Raw genomic sequence first — 27,811 nt, forward strand, 5'->3', positions numbered from 1 at the left:
TCTCTGCCTCTCTCTCTCTCACTGTGTGCCTATCATAAATAAATAAAAATTAAAAAAAAAGAAAGAAAGGGAGACATAACGTAAAGACTGCTAACTCTGGGAAACGAACTAGGGGTAGTAGAAGGGGAGGAGGGCGGGGGGTGGGAGTGATTGTGTGACGGGCACTGGGGGTTATTCTGTATGTTGGTAAATTGAACACCAATAAAAAAAAATAAATGTAAAGTATCAAAAAAAATAAAATAAAACAAATGTATCAAAACATGATACTGGCAAAAATAATGTATTCTTTCTCTCCAAAATCAAGTTTCCTAGTTGTGGGATGCCTGCCTGGCTCAGTTGGAAAAGCATGCAATTCTTGATCTTGGGCTCATGAGTCTGAGCCCCACATTGGGTATAGGGATTACTTTTAATAAATTAATAAATAAAAAAATTAATAAATAGATAGATAGATAGATAGATACTTATGTACTATAATAGATACTATAGTACTATAATACTATCTTCCCTGAAGATAGGATTGTAAATAAGATTCTGTCAAGTTTCTTTTTAATTCTTTAATTTTCTAAGTTATTTTAAAAGTCAAAGCTCAAATTATAATATTCCATCTATATGAAGATGTATAACTAATAATTTAGGTATAGAAAAATATGGAGACACAATAACTAAAACTTTAAAATAAATTTGCCAGATACATGCGCAATGAAAGATACTGAACAATTATTGATCACATATCTACATCAATTAAAGTTTGTATTATTAAGAGAAGAAAAGGAGGAGGAATTATTTTAATTCAATAATTTAGGCAAATCTCAGAAATTTGGTCAAGTATTCCAAAGCAAATCTTATTTGGGAAAACTGTACCCAGCTTTTGTTAAAATGCCATACACAACACACAAGCTTTATTTCTGAATGTGCCCTAAATAAACTCCTGCAATGTAGAACTTGATATTTCCAGTCACCCACCTGTAAGAGTGTAAAGGAAGATACTAAAGTCCTGGATCTGTAAAGACTGGTACAAAGAGCAAAAATAAGAACAAAATAAGACTCTAAAAAGTTTCTAAGTTTTGAACATGTCTGAATTATCTTAAACACATTCACGCGATAAAGTGGTAAATGTGGTAAAATTCAGCATGGTATGTCTTTTATTTTTTTTATTTTTTTATTTTTTTATTTTTTTAAATTTTTTTTTTTTAAATTTTTATTTATTTATGATAGTCACACAGAGAGAGAGAGAGAGAGGCAGAGACACAGGCAGAGGGAGAAGCAGGCTCCATGCACCGAGAGCCCGATGTGGGATTTGATCCCGGGTCTCCAGGATCATGCCCTGGGCCAAAGGCAGGCGCCAAACCGCTGCGCCACCCAGGGATCCCTGGTATGTCTTTTAAAAGACACATCTACAACACGTTTGGATTTGGCATCTCATAAGTTAATATTACGATTAAATAATTTCTCAATCTTTTTTAGTTTCTCTCCTCTTATTTTTGAAGATTTACCTTTTTGTATGGTTTGACCAAATTTCTATTTTTCCTTCACATTCTTCCTTTGAAAACTGTCCTCAAATGTTTTTTCTTCCACAAAGCTTTTTCCAATCACCTAACAGGAAGGGAAAACATGTACCTCTTCCAAACACTTCTCCTACAGCCCCATTTCTCTTCTAATCTAAACCAGATATTAAAATCAGATTTGTAAGGGGTGGCTGGGTGGCTCAGTGGTTGAATGTCTGCCTTTGGCTCAGATTGTGACCCCAGAGCCCTGGGATTGAGTCCCACATCAGGGTCCCTGCGCTTCTCCCTCTGCCTCTCTCTGTCTCTCATGAATAAATAAATAAAATCTTTAAAAAAAAATCAGATTTGTAAAAGTCATCAGTCTCTTTAATGTCCCTTGATCACAAGATAAGAGACTACCTTCAATATAGTCCATGTCAACCTACAAAGCAAAAGAACCTGAATCTCACAGATCCACTGATAAAGGCAAAGTTGCAAAGTTGTTTTATTGACCCTTTGAGAACTTTTGAAACGCTTATTACTATTCCTAGTTCATTATGATAACTTTTATGGCTATATAAATTATAATACTATTTTAATTATTTCAAAAGACAAAATCATCTAAGTCCACAGCATCAGCAGTTTTCAAGAGGAATATTTAAGTTCAGTACGAGAGCCATTCAAATATGTAATGGTCTGACTTCTAGTTAATTTTCCATTATTTTGAAACATTTTAATAGAGCTAAATGGTCACTTACAAATAATATAACAAAACATTTTTCTACCAGTGGCAACCAAGATTAGAGAACTTCTCAGGTACCTTCCAACTCTGTGATTCATAATTCAAATACAACTTGTGATAAATGGCTACTTCCCTCACATTTGCTTCAAAGGCACCAACTACAGCTACAAAGAATTTTGTTTGACCACAGAATATCACTGTATACTTAATAGTATCCAAAAAAAGATATGGATTAGATTATCATCTTTCAATAACTGGGCAAAGATTTGATAAAAAATTTGTCACAAAATTTTCTAGTTTTATGAAACCCTTAGATGGTTGCTTTGATGCTTATATTGGGATTGAAGGGATAGAAATACAAGAAAAAGCAAGATGGTAGCATTAATCTATATAATTATAGTTATATGTATTATATATAGTTATATAGTTAGCTATATAATCTATATTTACATATATAATAAAATATTATATAATTATAGTTATATATGGTTATGTGTGTATGTGGATATATATATACCCACATATGTATAAAACTATAACAACTCCGAGCTTTCTAGTTTAATAGTAGAGACTCAACAAATGCATGATAAAAGAAAAATGGTGGGGTAGTGGGGGCAGGGAATATGGGTAAGAGTAAAAAGAGAAAGGGAGGAGAGAAGAGAGAGAAGGAAGAAATTAAGGAAAGCAAGGGAGAAAAGAGTTCATCAGTTGCTACTGGATACCTACAAGGGAAGGAGCTTTATACAATATATACTTTTGTCTATTTAGTAGAATGTATTTAATTTTACTGATCAAGTACATGAAAATTTGTACCAGTCCTGTCAGTTTTCAACATCTTCTCTGAATGTCTCACCATGATCCCATTAAGATAGGATTATACATTCTTTTTAAACCTCATAATACTCCCCTATCTTCTATTACATTACTCTTTATACAGGATTTATAATTATCTGCTTGTCAGTATCTTCCACAAAATTGTAAGGTATTGAGAGAGTACGTTTCTATTCTATTTCTAACTTTTAGCAGTATAGTGTCTGGCACAGAGAAGATAATAAGCAACACTTGGATGGATGAATGGATCAATGGATGAATGGCTCAACAAATGGTTGGAATGAAGTGAATGAGTAAGTGATGGGTTTGCTAAGACATACTTAACTATATAATAATATAGGTTAACTCATCTGCAAAAGGAATTGACTGAAAATTTACCATGACCTTAAAGTCTTCATTACAGATTAAAAAAGACTTAGATTATCCATTGTGATTTTCACATAGGTATAATAAATTTGTGAGTGCATGCAGAATATACAGGCAAAGACTTTCAAAGATTTCAAATGATACCCTAAGAATACATACCTGGCAAAACACAGGTTTATGTATACTGGAAAAAAATTGCAACAGCTCCTCTGAATCCCTGTAGTCACTAGGGAGTTTATCTATACAAAGGCACTTAGAATGAATGAGCTCTGCAGCCAATAGATTAACATCCATCCATTGTGCAAACAGAGCTGATGCTCCCAATTGTTTACCCAGTAACTCCAATCTAGCCTTTGCAGCAAAGTCCTTTTTCATGTATTCCACAAATCCATAGCCTTTGGAATGGCCAGTAACTTCACTGTAGACTAGAAAACATCTCTCAATATTTCCATAAGCACGAACAAGTTCTTCAAACTCTTCTAGTGTGAAAGAAGTGGGCAAGTTGGTAATACACAGCAAGGCATCTGTTGGCTGGAGCTGAACAATTAAGTCCTTTCCTCGAAAAGAATATTGATGAAACATCTGAATTGCATTCTGGGCTTGCTCTCCATTCAGTAAGGTTACGAAAGCTAGAAGATAAAATAAATTAAAGAATTTTCTAAGCCAGTGTTTTCAAACTTTTTTGACTATGACTTACAGTAAGGAATATACTTTTGGTCTGTGACTTGGTATACATATACACAGTTCTGAAACAAAAGTAATCAGGAACTAATACTCCTACCACATGCAATGCACTCTGATATTTCTATTCTATTTCGTGGTGCTTTTGTTTTTTTTTTTAATGCTGACACCACCCACTTAACTAATTTCACGACCAGTGACTCAAATAAAAGTATTGGAATTATATTAGGAGTTCCACTACAAGATACTACAATGTTCTGTTTTTAATTTTTACAATATTTTCAAACTACAGATTTTATTTTTCCCAACTACATGTAATGCAAAATTTTGTGAAGTATTAAAAATTTTCTTTCATGTTGAAATATGTGACACTATGAAGAAAGAAAATTACAGAAGAATATTCCTGATGAACATAGATGCAAAATCTTCAACAAAATATTAGCAAGTGTATTTAGCAACATTGAAAGGATCATTCACCTAGATTAAGTGGAATTTATTCCAGGGCTGCAGGGAAGTTCAATATTCACAAATCAATCAATGTGATAAACCATATTAAAAAAAAGAATAAAAATCATACAATCAAAAATAAATAAATAAAATTAAATAAATCATACAATCATCTCAATACACGCAGAAAAAGCATTTGACAAAATTCAACATTTTTTCATGATAAAAAACTCTCAACAGAGTGTGTTTCGGGGATACTTTAAGCTAAATAAAGGTCATCATGAAAAATCCACATCATACTCATACTCAATGGCAAAAAAAAAACTAAGTTTTTTTTCTCTAACATCAGAAACAAGACAATAATGTCCATTCTTTTTATTCAACATAGTACTGGAAGTCCTAGTCACAGCAATTAGGCAAGAAAAAGAAATAAAATTCATCTAAATTGGTAAGGAACAAGTTAAACTGTCACTATTCAAAGATGGCATGATACTATACATAGAAAACCCTAAAGGGATCCCTGGGTAGCTCAGTGGCTGGGTACCTGCCTTCCACCCAGACCGTGGTCCTAAAGTCCCTGGATTGGGTCCCACATGGGACTCCCTGCATGGAGCCTGCTTCTCCCTCTGCCTGTGTCTCTGCCTCTCTCTCTGTGTCTCTCATGAGTAATTAAGTAAAATCTTAAAAAAAAAGAAAAAAAAAAAAGAAAAGAAAAGGAAAACCCTAAAGATCCCAACAAAAGCTATTATAATAAATGAATTCAGTAAAACTGCAGGATTTAAAATTAATACACAGAAAATAGTTGCCTTTCTGTACACTAATAATGAACTAGCAAAAAGAGAAAGAAAACAATCCCATTAATAATTGCACCAAAAAGAATAAAATGTCTAGGAATAAATTAAACCAAAGAGGTAAAAGACCCGTATTCTGAAACTATAATGATGATGAAAGAAATTGAAGAGGACTCAAACAAATGGAAAGATATCCCACAGTCCTGGACTGGAACCCCCATACTGTTAAAATGTCCATACTACCCAAAGCAATCTACAGATTTAGTGCAATTTCTAACAAAATACCAACAACATTTTTCACAGAACTAGAACAACTAATTCTAAAATGTATGGAACCACAAAGGACCTCAAAAAGCCAAAGCAATCTCGAGAAAGAAGAACAAACCTGGAGGTATCATAATCCCAGATTTCAAGATCTACTACAAAGCTACAGTAATCAAACCAGTTTGGCACTGGCACAAAAACAGACACATAGATCAATGAAACAGAGAGCCCCAAAATAAACCCATATCTATGTGGCCAATTAATCCATAGCAAAGGAGGTAAGAATATATAATGGGAAATACAGTCTTTTCAATAAATGGTACTGGGAAAACTAGACAGCTACATGCAAATGAATGAAACTGGACCACTTTCTTAGACCATACACAAGCTCAAAATGAACTAAAGACCTGAATGTGAGCCCTGAACCCATAAAATTCCAAATGGTTGAAAAAAAGACAGTGATCTCTTGGACATCACCCTTAGCAACATATTTATGGACATGTCTCCTGAGGCAAGGGAAACAAAAGTGAAAATAAACTACTGAGACTACACAAAAATAATTTGCACAGCAAAGTAAATCCTCAATAAAATGAAAGACAACCTAATGAATGGGAGAAGAGATTTGCAAATGATATATCTGGTAAAGGTTTGATATCCAAAACATATAAACTCATACAATTCAACACCAAAAAAACCAGTCTGATTAAAAAATAAGCAAAGAGGGGGATCCCTGGGTGGCTCAGCGGTTTGGCGCCTGCCTTTGGCCCAGGATGCGATTCTGGAGTCCCGGGATCGAGTCCCATGTCGGGCTCCCGGCATGGAGCCTGCTTCTCCCTCCTCCTGTGTCTCTGCCTCTCACTGTCTATCATGAATAAATAAATAAATCTTTAAAAAAAATAAGCAAAGAAATGAATAGATATTTTTCCGAAGAAGGCATAGATGACCATCAAATACATGAAAAGATGCTCATCATTCATCAAAAAGGAAATCCACAACAAAATCACAATATCACCTCATACCAGTCAGAATTGCTAGTATCAAAAAGACAAGAAATAATAAGTGTTATGAGGAGAAAAGGGAATCCTTGTGCACTATTGACAGGAATGTAAATTAATGTAGCCACTCATATGGAAGTTCCTCATAAAATTAAAAGTAGAATTACCATATGATCAAGAAATTCCACTATTGAGTATTTACCCAAAGAAAATGAAAACATTAATTTGAAAAGATATATGCACCTGTTTATTGCAGCTTTACAACAATGAAGATGTATATATATTCACAACAGAATATTACTCAGCCATAAAAAAGAATGAGATCTTGCCATTTGTAATCACATGGACAGACCTAGAGGATATAATACTAAGTAAAATAAGTCAGACAGAGAAGGATAAATACCATATGATTCCACTAACATGTGGATTCTAAAAAACAAATGAATAAACAAAAACAAACAAGGGGCGCCTGACTGGTTTAGTTGGTAGAGCATGACTCTTGATCTCAGGGTCATGAGTTTGAGCCCCACATTGGGCACAGAGTTTACTTAAAAAATAAAAACAAAAACAAATACATAGAACAAACTGGCAGTTGCCTGAGGGGATATGGAGGTGGTGGTGAAATACATTAAAGGAATTAACAGGTACAAATTTCCAACCATGAAATAAGTGATGGAGATGAAAAGTATAGCATAGGGAATACAGTCCGTAATATAACAATAATGTTGTATGGTGACAGATGGTGAGTACACTTATTGTGGTATGCACTGGGTAATGCAAAAAATTGTGGAATCAATAGGTTGTATACCCCCAAAAAGTGTTGTACACCTGAAACTAATATAACACTATATGCTAATTATACTTCAATAAAAAAAATTGAAGGATACCAAGCCTATAAAAATTTATTATAACATCACAACATATTAGAACTCTTTATAAAAATAATGTCTCCAGTAACACATTAATTATGTGATAATTTAAGATATTATCTTCAGAAAATACATTGTGTGAGTAGCATTTATATGATTTAATGCTTAAGAGTTTCAGAGATTAAGAATGAAAAGACAGTAAGCCACTATTAGTGCCCACATTGAGAATCAAAATGAAACCAGCTGCTTAAAAGTAAAAGCTTACCTGTTCGCTTATTTCTGTCCACATAACAATATTTTAACTCATAGTCTTGTAATAAATCGTGAACTTCCTAAGAGAGATAAAATATGAATTCAAATAAACACAAAATGCGGTTAGTGGATAATCCAGCTGTACTAGCCAATCATCACTGCCACCACCATCTGCCACGTAAAATACCTTTCATGGATCTCAATTCTTTAAGTTGAAGGCATTCCAAGCCCACTAAATAGGACATCAACTTACCTCTCCAAGTATATTTCCCAGTACAGAACCTTCACATAGATCACGTTTCAGCTCAATGGGTATTTACTATCTGACCAGGATGCCATGCACAGCCCTCACTCTGAATCACTACTTACGCTGATACCTTGACCTTGCATGGAGCAAAGATACCACTAAAGCTCCTAAACTTCATCTGAAATCACATGCATCTTTTGAAATCCCAGCTCAAATATTCTTTCAAGAACTTTTTTTCCAATTTCTTTTATTATGTATTTATTTATTTTGATTGAGAGAGCATGACCATGAACAGGGGGTCGGGGGAGAGGAATAATCCTAAGCAGGGTCCACACTCAGCATGGAACCCAACATGAGGTTTGATCTCATGACCCTAATATCATAACCTGAGCTGAAATAAGGGGTTGGTCACCCAACTAAATGTGCCACCGAAACACCTAAGTTTTTTCCAATTCTTTTCTGCAGGATGAGATATCACCTACTTCTACACTAATAATGGTCATACTTCGTTTGTACCTGTCTTATGTAAATAGCATTAAACATTTCTCTTTGTATATATTGCACATACAGAGCTTTTAACAAGTAATACACTTGTAGATGCTGAACCAGGAAAGAGAATAAATACAGGTAGACTGCAGGGGCACCTGGGTGGCTCATCAATTAACCGTCCAAATTGTAATTTCAACTAGGATCATGATCTCAGGGTTGTGAGACTTAGCCCCATGTGGGGCTCTGCATGCTGAGCATGGAGCCTGCTTGAGATTCTCTCTCTCTCTCTCTCCTCTCAAAAAAAAAAAAAAAAAAAAAGACTACAGGTAGACTGCAGATCTAGAGATTCCTGGGTATGAAAACAATAACCACCACCAAGGTATATATGTAATTCAATTCATTTCCCCTTTGCTCCCCAAAATGGTAAAACTGACTTTCCGGTTCATTCTGTTTCCAGTATTAATCCGGTCTGACATGGTTTCTTCTGGTATAATTTTCACCCACCTAGGGTCCTGAAAAAGCAGATTTCTATTCCTAATCCTTCCTGTTAAAATGATAATACTTGAGTACAGGAACTATATTTCATATATCTGTATACTACTCTGTTATTTTGCAAATGCTAGGCACTCAAATACAAAGTGAATACAATTATTTTGCCATTGAATTTGGCCTTGGAAAATTTATTCATAATATACAACAGACAGAATTTTTTTTTAATTTTTATTTATTTATGATAGTCACACAGAGAGAGAGAGAGGCAGAGACTTAGGCAGAGGGAGAAGCAGCCCGATGTGGGATTTGATCTCGGGTCTCCAGGATCGCGCCCTGGGCCAAAGGCAGGCGCTAAACCGCTGCACCACCCAGGGATCCCCCAGACAGAATTTTCTAAAGGAAATGGACTATCATGTACATAGGCATATTGATCCTAGATTGGAGAGTTATAGCCAACCTGCTCTACTTGCATATGAATAAATTAAACATACACAAGTGCTAGTATATTAAGTTCACAATAGAAACTAACTCAATAATAATTTTTATAAAAAAAATAATAATAATTTTTATTATTGCCATTGTTATTGCTAGCTTTCACTTAGCTTTTACTAGGTACCAGAGCACTGAACTCACTCCTTTTATTAAAAATCAAGAAACCAGCCTGACACTGAGAAGTGCATGCTCTTGACTCTTGGTCTCAGGGTTGTGAGTTCAAGCCTCCATGTTGGGTTTAGAGATTACTTAAATAAATAAACTTAAAAAAAATTTTTTTTAAAGGTGGAAGCACCTGGATGGTTCAGTCAAGAGCATGTGACTCTTGATCTTTGGGTGTAAGTCAGAACCTTATATTGGTTATGGAGATTACTTGAAAATATGTTTTAAAAACTTTATAGAAAAATAAATAAAGGAAACCACAGCAAAACAAAATTGAGTAATTTGCCAAAGTCATATACTTAGTGACTTGCTGAGTAGAGATTCACACATCGTCTGGATCCTGCGACCATACCGTTAACCTCTATACTATACTACCATAACCCTTCCAGAATCAACTAACAATAGTACACTACCATTAACAGTCACAAAAACAATATCATTAGTGCCCTAATAAGTGATCACATAGAAATGGGAAATAGATAAGCTGACAGTTACAAGTTGAGACATATTTTCCCTAAAAGAAAAATATGCATGGGGGAAAAGAATGATATAATAGGCAAAGTATAAAAACATAATGTTAGATGGAAAAAAAATCACCCATGATAAGTAATAAAAGAAAGGTAAAGTTGATAATTTAGTATTATTAGTCAATATTAGATATGTTTTAACATACATATACTACCAATTTTGTAAGATATGGTTTGATGAATTATATAGGAATAGCATCACTATACAGATTAGTTTACATCTTACTATGGAAATTTTTTTTTATCTTGTAGGCTTCAATGTTTCCTTGGACTTAAAACATACAGTGTATTCATTAAGAAAATATAACTCTCTCAATAACATGGCATATACATCTTACCAATCAGCTAATTTAATCCTTAATATAGAAGGTGGCACCATTTTGTTTGAAGGGATCCAGTGTATGCTTTTAGTTGCACAGACTCTAATCTCTCATTTCACTAGTTAACAGCTGTCAAATGCCAGATAAAGAAAACATGACACTGCTCTTCACATTATCAAGTATCTGTAAACAAATGACATGTTATGCTACTCATTCAGCTGAGAGGATTACCTGAGAGAGATCTTATGTATTCAAAGATGCATTTGGCACCTTAAAAATTGTTTTTAAAATACCTCTATTTCAAATTGTAGCTTTTCTATGTATCAGATGTGGGATACCAAATTTGCCAGCTGAGAAACCTTACAAAGCTTCTTGCAAAGAAAAAAAAACAATTATTTTCCTCCATGCCCTGGTTGTTTTGACCCAGGCAAAAGTGGGTCACCTCTCAATTTGAGTCTCGGTAAGTTGGCCAAATTAAAAACTTAAAACCTGAAAGAGAGCCCTATATCATTTGCCAGAATCCTACAATGCTCCGCCACACAGAACCCAAACAACTAAAATTACATCTTTCTATTCTGATCTAGCTTTATGACATTTCTATTAACTTACAAGTTAATTTTAAGGAATGAAGTAGCACCCTGTGACCATGAATACCAGTTACAAATTTCTTACAGTAGATGAGTTCATCAGAACTAACAGACAGCTTTAGCAATCTATTTCCAGACCATGTTCATTATTACTCCCTGGAATTAAATGAAAAGTTTTGCACATATGAAATATTTCCTAAGGAGAGAATCAACAGCCGCAATGAAACCCAGCCTTAGTTTTAAACCTAAATCATGCAGTCTTCTAAGCCCTTCTCTGGCTTTTATGAATTTCTTTTTCCTAAGAAAGACTTTCACAAATTAAAGCACTCTAAGTTTCAAATTCTGCTTTTTTGAGGGAAAAAGAAACAAATGTTTTTGCTAATTATCCTTTATATTTTTAAGTGATTTGATAATATAGAAAAATCACCTGTAACATACTAAGTTATGAGGTATAATAATGAAAGAAGCACCCAGGAACTCATCACCAAACCTAAAGACTAGAACATTAACAACACTGTTCCACTGACTTCTACATCCTTTGCTAGCCCATCCTGCCCCTTTCATCCATAGCTGGAGCTCCTAATGTAGGTATGTATTCCCAAATGATATGGGGACTTATTTTACTTGTTTCTGAGCTTTAGAGAAATGGTACTATGCTATTTTTAATCTCCTGTGCCTTGCCTATTTATCTATTTATTTTTGGTACCTTGCTTTATAAACTCAATAAAAATATTCCAAAAATTCACTCATATTCCACTGGTCATTCATTTATTCACTACCATTTGATATTCCATTCTATGCCTATAGTAAGATTTATGCATCCATTTTTCTACCAGCGGATATTTGGTTTGTTTCTAGGTTGTTGTTTTGATACTTACATATTTTTAACTACTACCACATTCTTATAAATTTTACGCATTTCCTGGTGTTCATGTACAAGTTTTTGAAGGAATGAAATTTCTAGGCTACACACATACAAATGTATGTAAGAAAGTGCCAATTGTTTGCGGGAATGATTGTAGCAGTTTACATTCCCATCAGGACTACATTAGAGTCCCACTGATTACATTACCATTACATACAATGCGTGGTGTTACCAGATACTTGACTTTTGTCAATTTAGTTGATATAAAATTGTACTTTACTGTGATCTTAATTTGCATTCCCTTGATTAGTAAAGGTAGGCATTGTGATGATTAGTTTTGTGTCAACTTGGCTATAGTATTCAGTTATTCCATTAGACATTAATCTAAGTGTTACTGTGAAGGATTCTGTAGATGTGGTTAGTATCTACAATCAGGGATCCCTGGGTGGCGCAGCAGTTTGGAGCCTGCCTTTGGCCCAGGGCGCGATCCTGGAGACCCGGAATCGAATCCCACGTCGGGCTCCCAGTGCATGGAGCCTGCTTCTCCCTCTGCCTGTGTCTCTGCCTCTCTCTCTCTCACTGTGTGCCTATCATAAATTAAAAAAAAAAATGTATCTACAATCAATTTATAGACATTATCTTATTCAATCCTATTTAACCCAAATGAGCTGGATTTTATCATTCAAATTTTATTTATTTACTTATTTTTTAGAATGGGAAAAATTAGGAGGGGGCAGGGGAAAGAGGGAGAGAGAGAGAATCTCAAGCAGGTTCCATGCCCAGCATGGAACCCAATGCATGGCTCATCTCATAACCTTGAGGTCATGACCTGAGCTGAAATCAAGAGTCAGACACTTAACTGATTGAGCCACCCAGGTGCCCCTATATCCAGATTTTATTTTTTTTAAGATTTTTAAAAATTATTTTTCATGAGACAGAGAGAGAGAGGCAGAGACATAAGCAGAGGGAGAAGCAGGCTCCATGCAGGGAGCCTGACATGGGACTTGATCCCGTGACTCCAGGATCACACCCTGAGCCAAAGGCAGATGCTCATCTACTGAGCCACCCAGGCATCCCTATATCCAGATCTTAAAGATAAGGACACTGAGCCCTAGGAAAGTCTACTGACTGGCAGTAGAGATAGTATGTGATAGATCTGGTATTCAAACCCAAGCTAGCAGACTCCAGAACAAACACAGTGAACTACTATGCTATATTGTAGCTTATGTATCAGCAGTGCAAAAATAAAGTCTATGAAATATTCATTCCCATCACATTCCTAAAGCTTACTGCATCATTGACCTCCTAACCTTGGAATGAGGATCAGGCCAAGAACAAGGTTTGAAAGACACAAAACCAACAGTTTTACTTTCTGACAGCTAGAAATCAGATTGCAACACTCACTTGCTTAAATATTTCATGGATCCTCATTTCCCTTAAAATAAAATCTGAACTCCCTAACATGGCTTATAAACTTTTAGTCATCTTCACATGACCTTTTTTTCAGTGCTTACACATACTCAGGGCAGGCAACACTAGGCACACAGCACACACTGAGCTTTTCAATGTCTCTTTGTGAGGGTACTCCCACTGGGATCAGGGCCCCACCCTTAGGAACTTGTTTAATTTTAATTACTTCCACAGAAGCCCCATCTCCAAATATGGCCACACTGGGCATTAGGTCTTCAACATACGAGTTTAGAGAAACACAAACATTCAGTTCATAATAGGTGCTATCATGAAATGGCTGATTCCAGGGCTAGAGCACAGAAGGTGCAAAACAAGCTGCAACATCTTAATGTTAAAAGCAAAGGAAGTATTCAGCAAATGGTGGGGACACATCCAAAGGACATCAGACCCTTCCGTAAGTGTGTGCTGGAATTAGTGGCTTGTTTCCGAGGAATCATGAATAGAAAAAGTGGTATCTTTATAGGAGTGATGGAGCAGACAGCACCTTAAGTAAATGATCAAGATTAACATCATTGATAGTAAGTCATGCTTCCCCTGAAATGATGTGATCAGAAGTGTACTTCACCTCTGTGGAATTCTTACCAAAATTCCATAACCCTAATCTCTCATGAGAAAAACATACAAACCCAAATCGAGGGCATTCTAAAAAAGATATCTGACCAAAACTGTCAAGGTCATATAAAACAAGGAAAGACTGGAGTGCCTGGGTGGCTCAGTCAGTTAAGCATCTGACTCCTGATTTCAGTTCAGGTCATGATCTCAGGGTCATGAGACTGAGCCTTGCATCAGGCTCTGCACTCAGCACGGATACCACTTGTCCCTCTCCCTCTGTTCCTTCCCCCGCTTGTTTTCTCTCTCTCTCTCTCTCTCTCAAGTAAATAAAATCTTACAAAAAAGAACAACAAGGAAAGACTGAGAAACTCGTGCAGAATGGAGACTAATGAGACATAATGTGGCACCCCTGCATTGGATCCTGGAATGGAAAAAGGACATAAGTGAGAAAACTAATGAAATCCAAAGTCTGAAGTTCAGTTAATAATAATGTGCCCATGCTAAAGTCTTAGTCCTAATAAACCTTGAGTATTTAAGATGTAACATGAATAGACAGTGGGTAAGAATATATGTGAACTTTGTGCTATCTTTGCGATTTTTTCTGTAAATCCAAAATTATTGCAAAATAAAAGATTTAAAAGAGGACATAGGAGCCAGCCTGAGGAAGCTCCCATTGCCCAAATCTAAAACAAATGAAGCATGAAAATAAGTAATCATATTAATGAAGTATAACCCATTGAGCAGCCTATTTTTAGTATAAATTAGTAAATAAATTGAACACTTGAAAGGGAATAGAATATCCACAGTCTTAATTAAAGTATCCCCCTTCAAAATCCTTATTAGTTACAAAGGGGAAAAATTTTGCATGGAGAAGCCTGGCAAATACTACTTTAATAAAAAATCAATCAAAATGTGATATTCTTGCTAAGGAGACCTAACTTGAATCTAATCATGGAGAAACATGAGACAACCCCAAATTGAAGGACATTCTACAAAATAACTAGCCTATCATCCTCAAAAGGGTCAAGGTCCTAAAAGTCAAGCAAAGACTGAGGACTTTTTCCAGACTAAAGATTAAAAAGAGAGGATCCCTGGGTGGCTCAGCAGTTTGGAGCCTGCCTTTGGCCCAGGGTGCGGTCCTGGAGCCCTGGGCTCGAGTCCCATGTCGGGCTCCCAGCATGGAGCCTGCTTCTCCTTCCTCCTGTGTCTCTGCCTCTCTCTCTCTCTATGTCTATCATAAATAAATAAATAAATAAATAAACAAACAAACAAACAAACAAACAGACACAATACCTAATTCTGAACTGGATCCTTTCACTATGAAAGACATCAGTGGGACAACCAGCAAAACTTAACTTGTGATCCAAGGATTAGGTGGCAGGTATTTCTGACTTTGGTGGGTAGTGATGTATGTGGCTCTGCTAGAGAATGTCCAAATTTGTAGGAAATACACAATAAAGTACTCAGGGTGATAAAGTGTCATGTTAGTATTCACTCTTGAACAGTTGAGGGGGAAAAAAGTTATTTGTATTATATTTTTCTGTATGTTTAAGATTATCTCAAATTTTAAAACTTCCCAGATTCGCATGTTCTTGTTTATTGCTATTACCTTTACTCTAGATCAGGCTGTAAAAAGCCCACAGGGTTGAAAGTCAGAGTCTTGGAGACTCACCTGGAATTAAGAGTAAGCAGTTACACTTGTGGGTAATAGAAAAATCCAAAGTCCAGGAAATAAAAGCAGGCTGGGAGATGAGAGCAGATAATCACAGTAGGGGTTCAGGGGCAAAAATATAAAACCCAATTGTCTAGGGTCTGAAGGGTTGGATGGGTCATGGGATCAGGCAAGGTAGCAGGATGAGAGGCAACATTTACATACAAATACAGGCACAAACAAATTCAATGAAATCTAACGCTGTTTAGGCATTCAGGTGGTAACAAACATGTAACAGAAAGCTTCAAACACAATGTACAAGCATACAGAAGAAATAAGTCCACACACCCAAAGATAATGATGGTAAGCAAGCACAAAATTAAGCACTAAATGCCTATAAAACAAGTTTAGGGGCTCACCAGTTAGGGATTCAAAATCTAACAGAAGAGAGAAACTTTTTTCTTTTAAAGATTTTATTTATTTATTTGACAGAGAGAGCCAGAGAGGACACGTGGGGGGGACTGCAGAGGGAGAGGGAGAAACAGGCTTCCCCGCTGAGCAGAATACCTGACATAGGCCTCGATCCCAGGACCATGAGGCAGATGTTTAACCTACTGAGCCACTTGGGTATCCCAGAAACTTTTTTCCTATCAATAAATACTTATGTGAAGAACACTGAACAGCACATCAGTCTTCTTGTGTTTTAAAGAGAAACATTCTTTAAAGAGAAACAATCTTTGACGTTTAATAAATGTTGGGGGGAAATAATACACTTCAATTCCTTGTAAAGGCCCGGAATAGTACCTAAAAATGTCAATTGGTACTGCTGAGTGACCAGAGAACAATGAGCTTTTACATCAAACATGAAGCAACACAGTTGACTCTTTTAAAGAAAGAAAATTAAGGAGCCTAATTGATATTCTTGCCCAAGAAGGAGGATTACCCCACCTTTGCATAAATGTAGGCCACAGCAGTTTCTGAAGAAAACTCTTCAAGAAGCAGCTCTGGATCTGCTCAAGTGGTCCATATTTAGGTGAAGTCCCCAAAACATGATCAAATTATATTAGCCTGGAAAGGCACTTCTCATGCTGGGTCTAAACTCCCCAGTGAGATCAGGCATAAGTTAACAAGAGATCTGTAATCCCCTGATTACGTGCAAATTTTTGAGTGTCTATGAATATTAGCATTTTCCTAGAGAGAGGGTTTATGGCTTTCAACCTACTCATAAGCCATAAGGAGTTGACTGAATTATTATAAGTAAATGGAGTAGCATCACTACTAAAAAAGCTAGCATGATCTCACAACGCAAAATTTTCTCATTTTGCAAATCAATCCTGGGGGCTTCGGGGTGTCAGACATATTAAAAGAAGTCTAACATTTTAGAACAACATAAGTGGGCAGTCCCCTTCTGTTTTAAATTTCCCTTGGAACAATGAGTCAGGTTCTAGGTGAAGTATTTGTGATATAAAAGTAAATATTACACAATCCCTGTCCTTTGAAACACATTACAATGTGTGCAGAGGGGAATTACAATTATAATACAGTGTAGGAAAAGAATATGAGCTGTGGAACCAGATATTAGTCTTTTCCACTTCATAGCTAATTAGTTGAATGACCATGGGCAAACTTCTTGGTATTAACTTTGCATTTGTTTCCCTAGCAGTAAAATGGGAATGAGGAAGTTTGATCTTACAGTCTTGAAGTGAGGATTAAGTACAATGTAAACAAATGTAAAAGTAAAAAAAGAAAAAAAAAGCATACAGTGTCTGGCAATAATAATAGGTACCCAATAAACAAAATTTGTTATTGTTGCTATAGATATCCAGAGGAAAGAAAAATTTGTTCTGGCAGGGGGATTACAGGAAGAGCTCAATTAGACAACCATGGTCCTGTTTTAGGAGATACAATGACAAAATGGTTAGTGGTGTGTGTCCAGGGAGAAAAAAAAGAAGATGGTGAGGAAATTTGGACTTACATCCTATAAATTACTGGTTTGAAGGAATTGAAGTTGTAAGTTAAAAAAACAATACCATAAATTCTATGGGAAGAGAGAAGCTAGATCTAGAAATCAAAATTTCAGGATAATTTTATATATTCAGTATAAATAAGACATTTATGACCAAGTTGTCTGAAGATAGAGTAGGATACCTAACCAAGCAGTTATGCCTGAAAGTAAAGGTGTTAAAAGTGTGCAAGATTCCATGTGTCAAGAACTCTAAATTTGATTTATATAGTAAGCAAAAGAGTTAAAATGTCTTCTACCATCCTTTCCAATACTGAAATTCTTTTTTTTTAATTAAAATTCTGTATTAGTTAGTATACTATTGGTTGGTATACACGTAAGACCCAACTTGAAATCCATGAAATAAGAATTTAGTGGCTTGCATAACCATGAAATCCAGAGGTAAGTTTCAGATATAGTTTGATCAGGGCTCCTCTACCTTTTTCTCCTTAGGTCAGTCCTCCTCTGTCCTCAGACTGCCAGCTGTAATCAGGGCAATATGTCTCTGCATCCTTATCCAGTGGGATGAAAGACAATCTCCTACCTTAACAAGCAAACAAAAGCCCTAACCATTTTAGTATATTGGGTTGTAACAATCACAATGGCCAAGGGGCCGGGATATACAGATTGGCTTAGGGCCAGGTTATTGCCCATGCTTTAACCAATTCTAATGCCGAAAGGGAAGAACACTGTTTGTTGGTTTATTTATTTATTTTTTGTTTGTTTGTTTGTTGGTTTATGTCACCCAAACAGATAGGAGTAATCTGTCAAATCAACCCAAACCATAGAAGTTGATAAATAATTAGGGATGAGTAGAGCCTCCAAGGAAAATCTGGGTGCTATTAGGAAGGACAAGAGATAGGTGACAGCATTGGGTTCTCAGCAAGAAACATATGGCAGACTCAAAAACTAAGTAATTGCAGAGGATATTTTTAAGAAGACTATCTACAAAGACTTATAAAAAGCCTTTGGTTAGCAACAGTCCCCTATAACCTCTGAGCCTAAGGAGGCAAGGGTAATGACTACAAACAACCCCAAGGCTTAATTGCATGGAGAGCAGCACTGGAAAGAACTGTGACCTTTGAAAGAATTAACAGCCAACCCAAGGTATCCCAGGAGAAAGGAAGCTGAGTGAATAAGTACCCCAATCTATCTCGCCTCCACCCTTAGATCTCCTACTGGTGGCTCTAGCCAAATGCAACCAGAAACCAGAGCAAGATAAGCCTCCCAGGACACAGAGCAGGTAAGAAGGACAGAGTCAGATGTGGAGGAACAAAATGAAAAATATTTGGCACGGCAACCAAGGACAATCCTCTGCAGAGAATTATAAGCCAAAATACACAGATTAGTGCTCTGACTTTCCTACTCCTTACTTTTATCCCTCTTGATGCATACATCCCCTTAGAGTACGGCAATTACATCTCTAAGCAAATGAAATACAAACAGAGCCAAGGTTTCAGATAAACAAGTATAGAATATTGAAATGTATAGATAACTATGGTTAATCTACATTTTAATATTCCTTTACCTGCCTGTTTGAGCTGGTCTAAGTAGAGCTAAGCATAAAACTCTCTGCCCACAAGAGAGAAATGGGCTCTGGTAGCTCCTAAGGACCAGAGGTTATAATGTAGGGAAGGTACGTGCAAATAGAAGTAGTAAGGGACAAAACTCGGAGTGAAACGGACCCCTTTCAGCAACAGCCTTTCATCAGAGATGATTTATTGCTTCCCCAATGTTCAGAATCTTGTTTATTTAAAGAGCAATTGCCTTAAATACAGCTCTTTCTTGAGCACTGACAAGGCACAGGTGCACTCATCAATGATTTGAAGCTGGGAGAGTCTCTGTTCCTGCACAAAGCTGTTTAGAGCTTATTGTACCATTTAGAGTAATCTTAAACTTTAGGAGCATCATAGCTTAAATCATTGTTAAAATGCTAGTGAACAACACTAAATCACATTTACCATATTCTTCTATGGGAAAACATGTTACTAGCCAAAAAATAATTTATAAGAATAATTCCTATTCATTAATCAGGAAATGGCCTATAAATCACCTGAGACTTCTTTGGACTGCTTGTTAACACACAGCATTGTGATGCTGACCACAAAGTACTGCTCTTCTTGAAAATGTTTTCAGAACAGAGAACAAGCATTGCTGAAACACTTTTCAAGAATTCCTGCCAAGACTAGAAACTTACTGAGCCAGTAGTGACCAGGAAATCTAGAAGATGTTCCTCTAGCAGCTTTCAGTGTCCTTGCTACACTGGGAACAGCATAAGACATGCAGAAAAGGGGTAGAACTCATCATGAAATTGATTAACTACATTAGAAAATAACTTTTATGTCATGTAAACTACACTGTGAAAAGTAACTTTTGGAAGTAAAATGGCATTCTTGATGAGAAAAAGAATAGGGACACCTGGGTGGCTCAGCAGTTGAGCGTCTGCCTTGGGCTCAGGGTGTGATCCCAGAGTACAGGATCAAGTCCCTCGTCGGGCTCCCTGCTTGGAGCCTGCTTCTCCCTCTGCCTGTGTCTCTGCCTCTCTCTCTCCATGCCTCACATGAATAAATAAAATCTTAAAAAAAAAAAAAAAAAAAGAATAATTTCGGGATCCCTGGGTGGCTCAGCAGTTGAGCACCTGCCTTTGGCCCAGGGGCAATCCTGGAGTCCCGGGATTAAGTCCCACGTCGGGTTCCTTGCATGGAGCCTGCTTCTCCCTCTGCCTGTGTCTCTGCCTCTCTCTCTCCATGCCTCTCATGAATAAATAAAATCTTTACAAAAAAAAAAAAAGAATAATTTCGGGATCCCTGGGTGGCTCAGCAGTTGAACACGTGCCTTTGGCCCAGGGGCAATCCTGGAGTCCCGGGATCAAGTCCCACGTCGGGTTCCTTGCATGGAGCCTGCTTCTCCCTCTGCCTCTGTCTCTGCCTCTCTCTCTGTGTCTCTTAACAATAAATAGATAACATCTTTAAAAAAAAGAAAAAGAAAAAAATTCAAAATGCAAAATAATCCCAGTATTATCAGGGAAAAAAATGAGTAATAGCCCCATACAAAAAAGAGGTAGGAATTACTGAATGTTATTAAAGAAAATAATGCATATTTTAAAATCTCACAGTTAACACAATGTATGCGAGAAATCCTATTTGTTTTCGACTGATAAGAAAGAAAAACAGGAATAAGTAGCTTTTAAAAAGAAAATCAACTGGAGTTTTCTACCGGTGGTTTGTTTTTCTAAAAATTGCTTAGTTGATAATACTATGCTTTTAGACAGACCTCTGTGAATTAACCATCAACCTTCTCAATTAACTATTATAATAGAATACTTCAAAATGAAAGTTAATAGTGCCCAGAGTGAAACAACAGAATGTTTCTTCTATTACCGATCCTGGCTGTTAGCCCTAAGCACCTCACATTTTCTCTTAATTACACAAGAAAATTTCTTTCGGATTCTAAAATAACACAACAAGAGCAAAACACACGTACACATACACAACATGTTAGAGAAAAAGTGAGTGAATTCAAACAACATAAGGAATAAATGCTATTGTTTTCTCCATTTTGAAACTCCAGTAACAATTCCATTAAAGCAGAACCAGGAGAACCAACAAATAAAGACAATGTATAGGAAATACAATAAAAAACACATATTAGGACATTACCTTAAATCAAAATCCTAAGTTCAGAGCTGCAAAAGACTATTCACGCATACATTCACAATGGCTATTATGAATAAGAAACAGTGTTCTCAACATTGTTATTATTCACTATAATTATTACAAATGTTATTAATGATAAATACTATAATTGCATTCCTAAACACAAACATTCAAAGACATACTATAAATATCCAAATCACTGTGGCCTGAAGTACTTGGGGGTCTAAAACTAGCTTGATAAAACTAGAGTAGAATCCATTGTAGGACTAATAAGAAATAAGACTGCAAATGGAGGCAAAGGCCAAGTCATAAAAAGCCTAGAGTCTTAGAGTTCTAGCTCATTATGTCATGCTTCTCAAACTGAGGTCTGAGTAACCTATGGTAATTAAGGAGTATGGAAAATCATAGGATACATATGTGCATCTTCCAGAAGTGTCAAGTTTATGAAAAAAATTTGGAGGATGGTGAAACAAGTTTAAGTCACTGTTTTTGCTTTTTTAAAGATTTTATTTATTTATTTATTCATTAGAGACAGAGAGGCAGAGACATAGGCAGAGAGAGAAGCAGGCTCCTCGCAGGGAGCCCAATGTGGGACTCGATCCCTGGACCTCAAGATCACACCCTGAGCCAAAGGCAGATGCTCAACCTCCTGAGCCACCCAGACATCCCTAAGTACTGTTTTTAAATTAAATCCAAGTTCACCAGTAGAACTAATAAAATTAATATGAAAACTTCAGTCAGAAGACAAAGCTTCAAAGTTTCTTGGGATAAGCTGATTGAGCTTCATTCTTCCTCACAATTTGAGGAAAAGAGACATGTTGAGGGACATTTGAAGAAAAGTTTGAGAAGTGCTGGGAATGTAGAGGTAAACCTCTCTTCCTTCGTTCTTTTCTTTTTGTAGGGGAGTGACATAATTGGATTTGTGCTTTGGGGGAGTTCCCCTCAAGGGAAGCAGTCAGCAGGATGGGCTAAAACATAAGACACAGGACAATAATGAGGGTAGATGACAAACAGAGAAGTCATAGTAGTCTGGGCAAGACATGAAAAGAGACATGAACCAGAGCTAAGACTATGAAAACACAAAGAGCTAGAAGGACTCGAGAAAGCGTAGGAGGCCAACCAGACAGCACCCGACTGACTGTACAGTAGCTATTAAATGAGGCAGCTTTTGAGAAGTTTTTACCAAAAATTAAAATTTGAGTAAGAAAGAAAATACTCATGTTTTTAAAATGTTGAAAGAATATTATTGGGCTCAGTTACCAATGTAACTTTTCTAGAGACATAACTATACAGCTTGACAACTAAAGTTAGGAAGGGCCTAGATCCTTAATGTAATATTCTAGAATAAATGAATGAATGAGGGACGCCTGTGTGGCTCAATGGTTGAGCATTGGCCTTTGGCTCAGGTTGTGATCCTGGGGTCCTAGGGTCTTGACCCACATCGGGCTCCCTGCAGGGAGCCTGCTTCTCCCTCTGCCTAAGTCTCTGCCTCTCTCTCTGTATCTCTCATGAATAAATAAATAAAATCTTTAGGGAAAAAAATGAATCTTCTAGGAAAGAACAGGAATTTGATATTTAAAGCATCTTATTACTTAACTGAACAAAAAGTAGTTACTTTTTCTTAAACCATGTTCGTTATTTCATAAAGTATATATATTTTAGCCATGCAATAAATGCTAAAAGGCACAACGTAAAATTCAAGTTAAACCCTCATTTCTAACTTGACATAATATGCAGCCACCAAGAAAGACATTAGAACTAGACATCAGAATTGTTAGTTTTTAAAGATTTGAGAGAGAGAGAGAGACAGAGAACACAAGCAGAGGGAGGGGCAGAAGGAGAGGGAGAAGCAGATGACCCGCTGAGCAGGGAGCCAATGACAGATGATGGGGCTTGATCCCAAGATTCCAGGATCATGACCTGAGCCAAAAGGCAGATGCTTAGCCAACTGAGCCACCCAGGTGCCCTTAGACATTAGAATTGCTAAGGGAAATAAAAGATAAAATAGAAAAAATCCCCGCAAAAAATATTTATGAAAATATTAGAACTTAAGAGATAAGAATATATGAATTTTATTCAGCCAATAAAAATAGCAATGCTCAGTCTAATTAAAGATTGTCTTTTAATTGCTTTTAAAAATTAGCATACTTTGGTCTATTCTATTTATGGAACACAGACCACATAGTTATAATTGTGATCAGAAAACTAGCAAGGATACAGGTACAGAAGATGACAGGAAAAAAAAACACTACTCAAATGTTATCTGTACACTATAGGTTTAGATTTTAAAACTACACACCAGCAATCTTAAAAACGTTTTATTTTTTTTTTAATTTATTTATGTATTCATGAGAGACACAGAGAGAGAGAGGCAGAGACATAGACAGAGCGATAAGCAGGCTTGCCACAGGGAACCCGATGTGGGACTTGATCCTGGGACTCTGGAACCATGCCTTGAGCCAAAGGCAGAAGCTCAATCACTGAGCCACCCAGGCATCCCTACAAACAATGTTTTATAATATAAATCATCATAGGAAAGAAATGTTCAAACAAGTCTGGAAACTAATCTCTAGATCTTTTTTTTTTCTTTTTTTTTTAGATTAAATTCTTCTATTGTAAAAAACTTGGCCTAAGAATTTAACTTAATGTAAAAATTTAAGATACTTTACTTGGCAGTACAAGACTCATCTAGACATGTGGACTATACAGTTTTATTCAAATAGTTTATTCTTGCTACCTTACAGAAAATCCTAAGACTTAGGCCAAACATAAACTCATAACAGAGAAAGAGTATCTCAAAAATACAAATCAGTATAATTCTCATAAAGCCTCCATCCATCACTAATACCCAGTAATTAAAACTGTTCCTTTTTTAGACGCTTTGACATTTTTTCATGTCTCTTAAGAGAAATGAGAAAGATACCAACAGCAAAACAAGAATAGAGCCAACAGTCTAGAATTCTGTATCTAAATATTTTTAGAATGCAAGGAAATAAAACAAAAATAGGTGACACTCCACCAAAAAAAAAAAAAAAATACTTCTCCGTCTCTCTTTTCCTAGATTATCTATACACAGAGCTGCTGTTCTTTCCATTATTTTTCAATGCCACCTGCCTCTTCCAGGCACCTCTCTTCCTGAGCCCCCTTGCTGCCTTCTATTTGCACGGGTAGGGGAAATTTGTTTCTATGAAATCAACCCATTACAGGTGTTCTTATAGGTGTTCATCACAAAATATTACTTGATGGATGGGAAGTAGACAATAATGGAAAGAGCTGCAAAAGGAATGAGATACATCGTATTGACAAAGACTTTTTTACGTTGCTTTTTGAAACAAAATGGCCCCTCCTGCATATGGATTATATGCTCTCATTTATTGTAAGATCTAATTACATAATAACGAGCCATTGCTCTCAGTACTTACAGGTCTTATGGAAGAACTGCCCTGCAGTTATCAATAGCCAGCCCCTTGCAATGCCCTATACCCTGCTACAGGAGGAACCACATAAATTGGCCCCAATCTGCCACTAAAAGGACAGCCCACCCTCCCCATCCACACGAAATACATAAATTCAAGCGATATATGAAATATATATGAACACCTAGATAATTAAGAAACCCTGAAGTACAAAGACATGGTCTCTCTCTTTTCCTTTGTGTGTGTGCGTGTGAAACAAAAATACATATGTATACACAGGCACAGGAAAAGGGAAAAGGACAATATCCCATGTTAACAATGGTTGTCTTTAAGTATCAGAATATTTCCTTGCTATTGGTGACGTGAATGGACTTGCACGGTATGATGCCAAGTGCAGTAAGTCAGATTGAGAAAGACAAATACCATATGATTTCACTTACACCTAGTATCTAAAAAACAAAAGAACAACCAGAAACAGACTCATAGACACACAGAACTGGTGGTTGCCAGAAGGAAGGAGGATGGGGGGGGGGGGGGGCTGACACAGGTGAAGGAGATTAAGAGGCACAAACTTCCAGTTATAAAATAAGGAAATCACAGGCATGAGAAGTATACCGTTGGGAAACTACTCATAACACTGCTATAATCCGGGACGCCTGGGTGGCTCAGCGGTTGAGCATCTGCCTGCGCGACTCAGGTCATGATCCCGGGGTCCTGGGATTAAGTCCTGTGTCGGGCTCCGGCAAGGAGCCTGCTTCTCCCTCTGCCTGTGTCTCTGCCTCTCTGTGTGTCTCTCATGAATAAATAAATAAAATCTTTTAAAAAAATTTTAAAAACCACTGTAATACTTTTGTATGGTGACAACTGGTCACACGGTAGTGAGCAATGCCTAATGCATGGAATTGTCCACTATGTTGCACACCCGAAACTAATATAACACTGCATGTCAACTATGCTTCAATTCAAAAGAAAAAAAAATACAAGTGATTTATTTCTATTCTTCCTCTTTGTGCTTCTCCGTATTTTCTCGCTTTTCTACAAGGAGCGACGTAGAAACTTTGGCACTCGACGGGGTAGGGGGTTAAAGCTAAATAGATGCAAAGTTTCTAATCTTGAAGCAACAGTTACCAGCCAACGTGGATCAAAGACACAAAGTAGCCTATCCTTGAGCCTCCTTGGAGTCACTGAGTAGCAAACCCTCCAGTACTTGGCACGGCCGGAGGGGGCCGCGAGGTTCCCCAAAGCTCAGCGCGAACCTCTGCATTCCGGGGGGCCTTGGTAGACTGGGGAGACAGGGACCTTCCATACAAACTTGGGCAAGTGCTTCTGCAACGGCAAAACTCTCCTCCAGCTCTCCCCCGCCCCCACGGCACGCCCAAGTCCGCAGGACCCCAGGGGGACCCTCTGCCCCCCCAGGTACTCCTGAAAACCTGAGCCCCCCCACTGCGCTCCACGGCTCACCTCCACGCTCCTTCACCTGCCTTCCCCCTACTCCCCGCCGATCCCGTCTCCCCCCACTCACAGCCGCGGGCCGCACGGGGAGGAGAGGGGGGCCGGCTAAGGACAGCCTCCCCGAGTCCCTTGACCTTGGACCAGCCGCTGCGCCTCCCGAACCTCAGTTTCCTGCTCTGCCGCCCTCGCGGAGGGGCCGCGCGGGCTCAGGAACCCGGGGGGGGGGTGCAAAAGCGACCTTAGCTTCTAGCTCTGCACCGACCCCCCTCCGCCCCTCGACCGCTGCGAGGCGCCTCGGGCCGGCTTCCCCCGCAGCCCGCCCCGACGGCCCCGGACGCGCCGCCCCTCCGCGCTCGCCCCGTACCTGGCAGCTGCTGTCCTGGGGCAAGTTTTTGACCAGGATTTTCCTGCGGTTGCTCAGCTCGCGGTGCATCCGCTGCAGCCGCGCGGCGACCTCCTCGGGGTGCAGCGGGCCGGGCGCGGGGCCCCGCGCGTCCTCGCCGGCGGACGGGCCCGGCCCGCGCAGCCCCCGCCCCGGCCCCGGCCCCGGCCCCGGCCCCGGCCCCGGCCCCGCAGCGCAGCCCGGCCCCGCGCCCCCCTCGCCGCCGCCCGCCGCCGCCATCTTCCCGGGCGCCCCGCGGCTGCGGGCGCCTCCCGAGGCTCGAGGGGAAGCGGAGAGAGAAGGCGGGCGGAGGCCGCCGAGTGGGCCCGGCGCGGGGGGAGGCGGCGCGGCCGGCGGGCGGGCGGGAGAGGAAACCTGAGCGCGGAGGAGGAGCCTGAGCGCCACCTCGCGGGAGCCCCCTCGGCCCGGCCCCCGCGCCCCCGCGGCGCCCCTCGCTCCCGCCCGGGGTGGGGGGGGGGAAGACCCGGCGCCGCCCCCCACCTGTGCGGCCCCGGGCGGGCCGACCCCTCCCCCACGGCCTCCCCGAACCCCGGGCCTGGGTCTGGGGATGCGGCCCCCGGGCTGCAGCTTCCCGGGGGGCGGGGGGTGTGTCGAGGGGGGACTCGACCCCCTGGCGCGGACCCCCCCACCTGTGCGGCCCTGGCCCCCTCCCCCACGGCCTCCCTGAACCCCGGGCCTGGGCTCTGGGGATGCGACCCCGGGCTGCAGCTTCCCGGGGAGGGGGGTCGAGGGCGGGGGGGGGGGGATTCGAACCCCGGGCGCCGCCCCCACACACCTGTGCGGCCCCGGGCGGGCCGACCCCTCCCCCACGGCCTCCCCGAACCCCGGGCCTGGGCTCTGGGCATGCGACCCCGGGCTGCAGCTTCCCGGGGAGGGGGGTCGAGGGCGGGGGGCGGGATTCGAACCCCGGGCGCCGCCCCCACACACCTGTGCGGCCCCGGGCGGGCCGACCCCTCCCCCACGGCCTCCCCGAACCCCGGGCCTGGGTCTGGGGATGCGGCCCCCGGGCTGCAGCTTCCCGGGGGGCGGGGGGTGTGTCGAGGGGGGACTCGACCCCCTGGAGCGGACCCCCCACCTGTGCGGCCCCGGCCCCTCTCCCACGGCCTCCCCGAACCCCGGGCCTGGGCTCTGGGGATGCGGCCCCCGGGCTGCAGCTTCCCGGGTGGGGGGTCGAGGGCGGGGGAGGGGGTGATGGTGGGAACCCGAACCCGAACCCGAACCCCGGGCGCCTGTCCCCGCGCGGCCTCCCCACGTGACACCCAGCTGTCTCCCAGCCCTCGGAAACTCCCGGGCTGCAGACGCCAGT

The 27,811-nt window shown here is 39.5% G+C and overlaps 1 protein-coding gene across 6 annotated transcripts in view; it reads right to left on the bottom strand.

The window, feature by feature from the left end:
• RAVER2 (ribonucleoprotein, PTB binding 2) overlaps positions 1–26,724 on the bottom strand; it is a 91,279-nt gene extending 64,555 nt beyond the window's left edge. For 5 of the 6 annotated variants that reach the window (XR_005359657.1, XM_038537239.1, XM_038537240.1 and 2 more), the window contains exons 1-3: positions 26,467–26,724; positions 7,736–7,802; positions 3,583–4,052 (exon numbers count right to left, since the gene is read on the bottom strand). Coding sequence is in view for 5 of the 6 variants with exons in the window: in XM_038537239.1 (XP_038393167.1) it covers positions 3,583–4,052; positions 7,736–7,802; positions 26,467–26,724 (795 nt within the window). In the remaining variant the exon portion in view is untranslated. Of the gene's footprint in view, positions 1–3,582; positions 4,053–7,735; positions 7,803–26,172; positions 26,314–26,466 lie in introns of those variants that run through there. The other variant, XM_038537242.1, reaches the window with a different exon arrangement.
• Positions 26,725–27,811: the final 1,087 nt, after the last annotated feature.

The sequence above is a fragment of the Canis lupus genome, chromosome 5, assembly GCF_011100685.1.
Source record: "Canis lupus familiaris isolate Mischka breed German Shepherd chromosome 5, alternate assembly UU_Cfam_GSD_1.0, whole genome shotgun sequence".
NCBI classification, from domain to species: domain Eukaryota; kingdom Metazoa; phylum Chordata; class Mammalia; order Carnivora; family Canidae; genus Canis; species Canis lupus.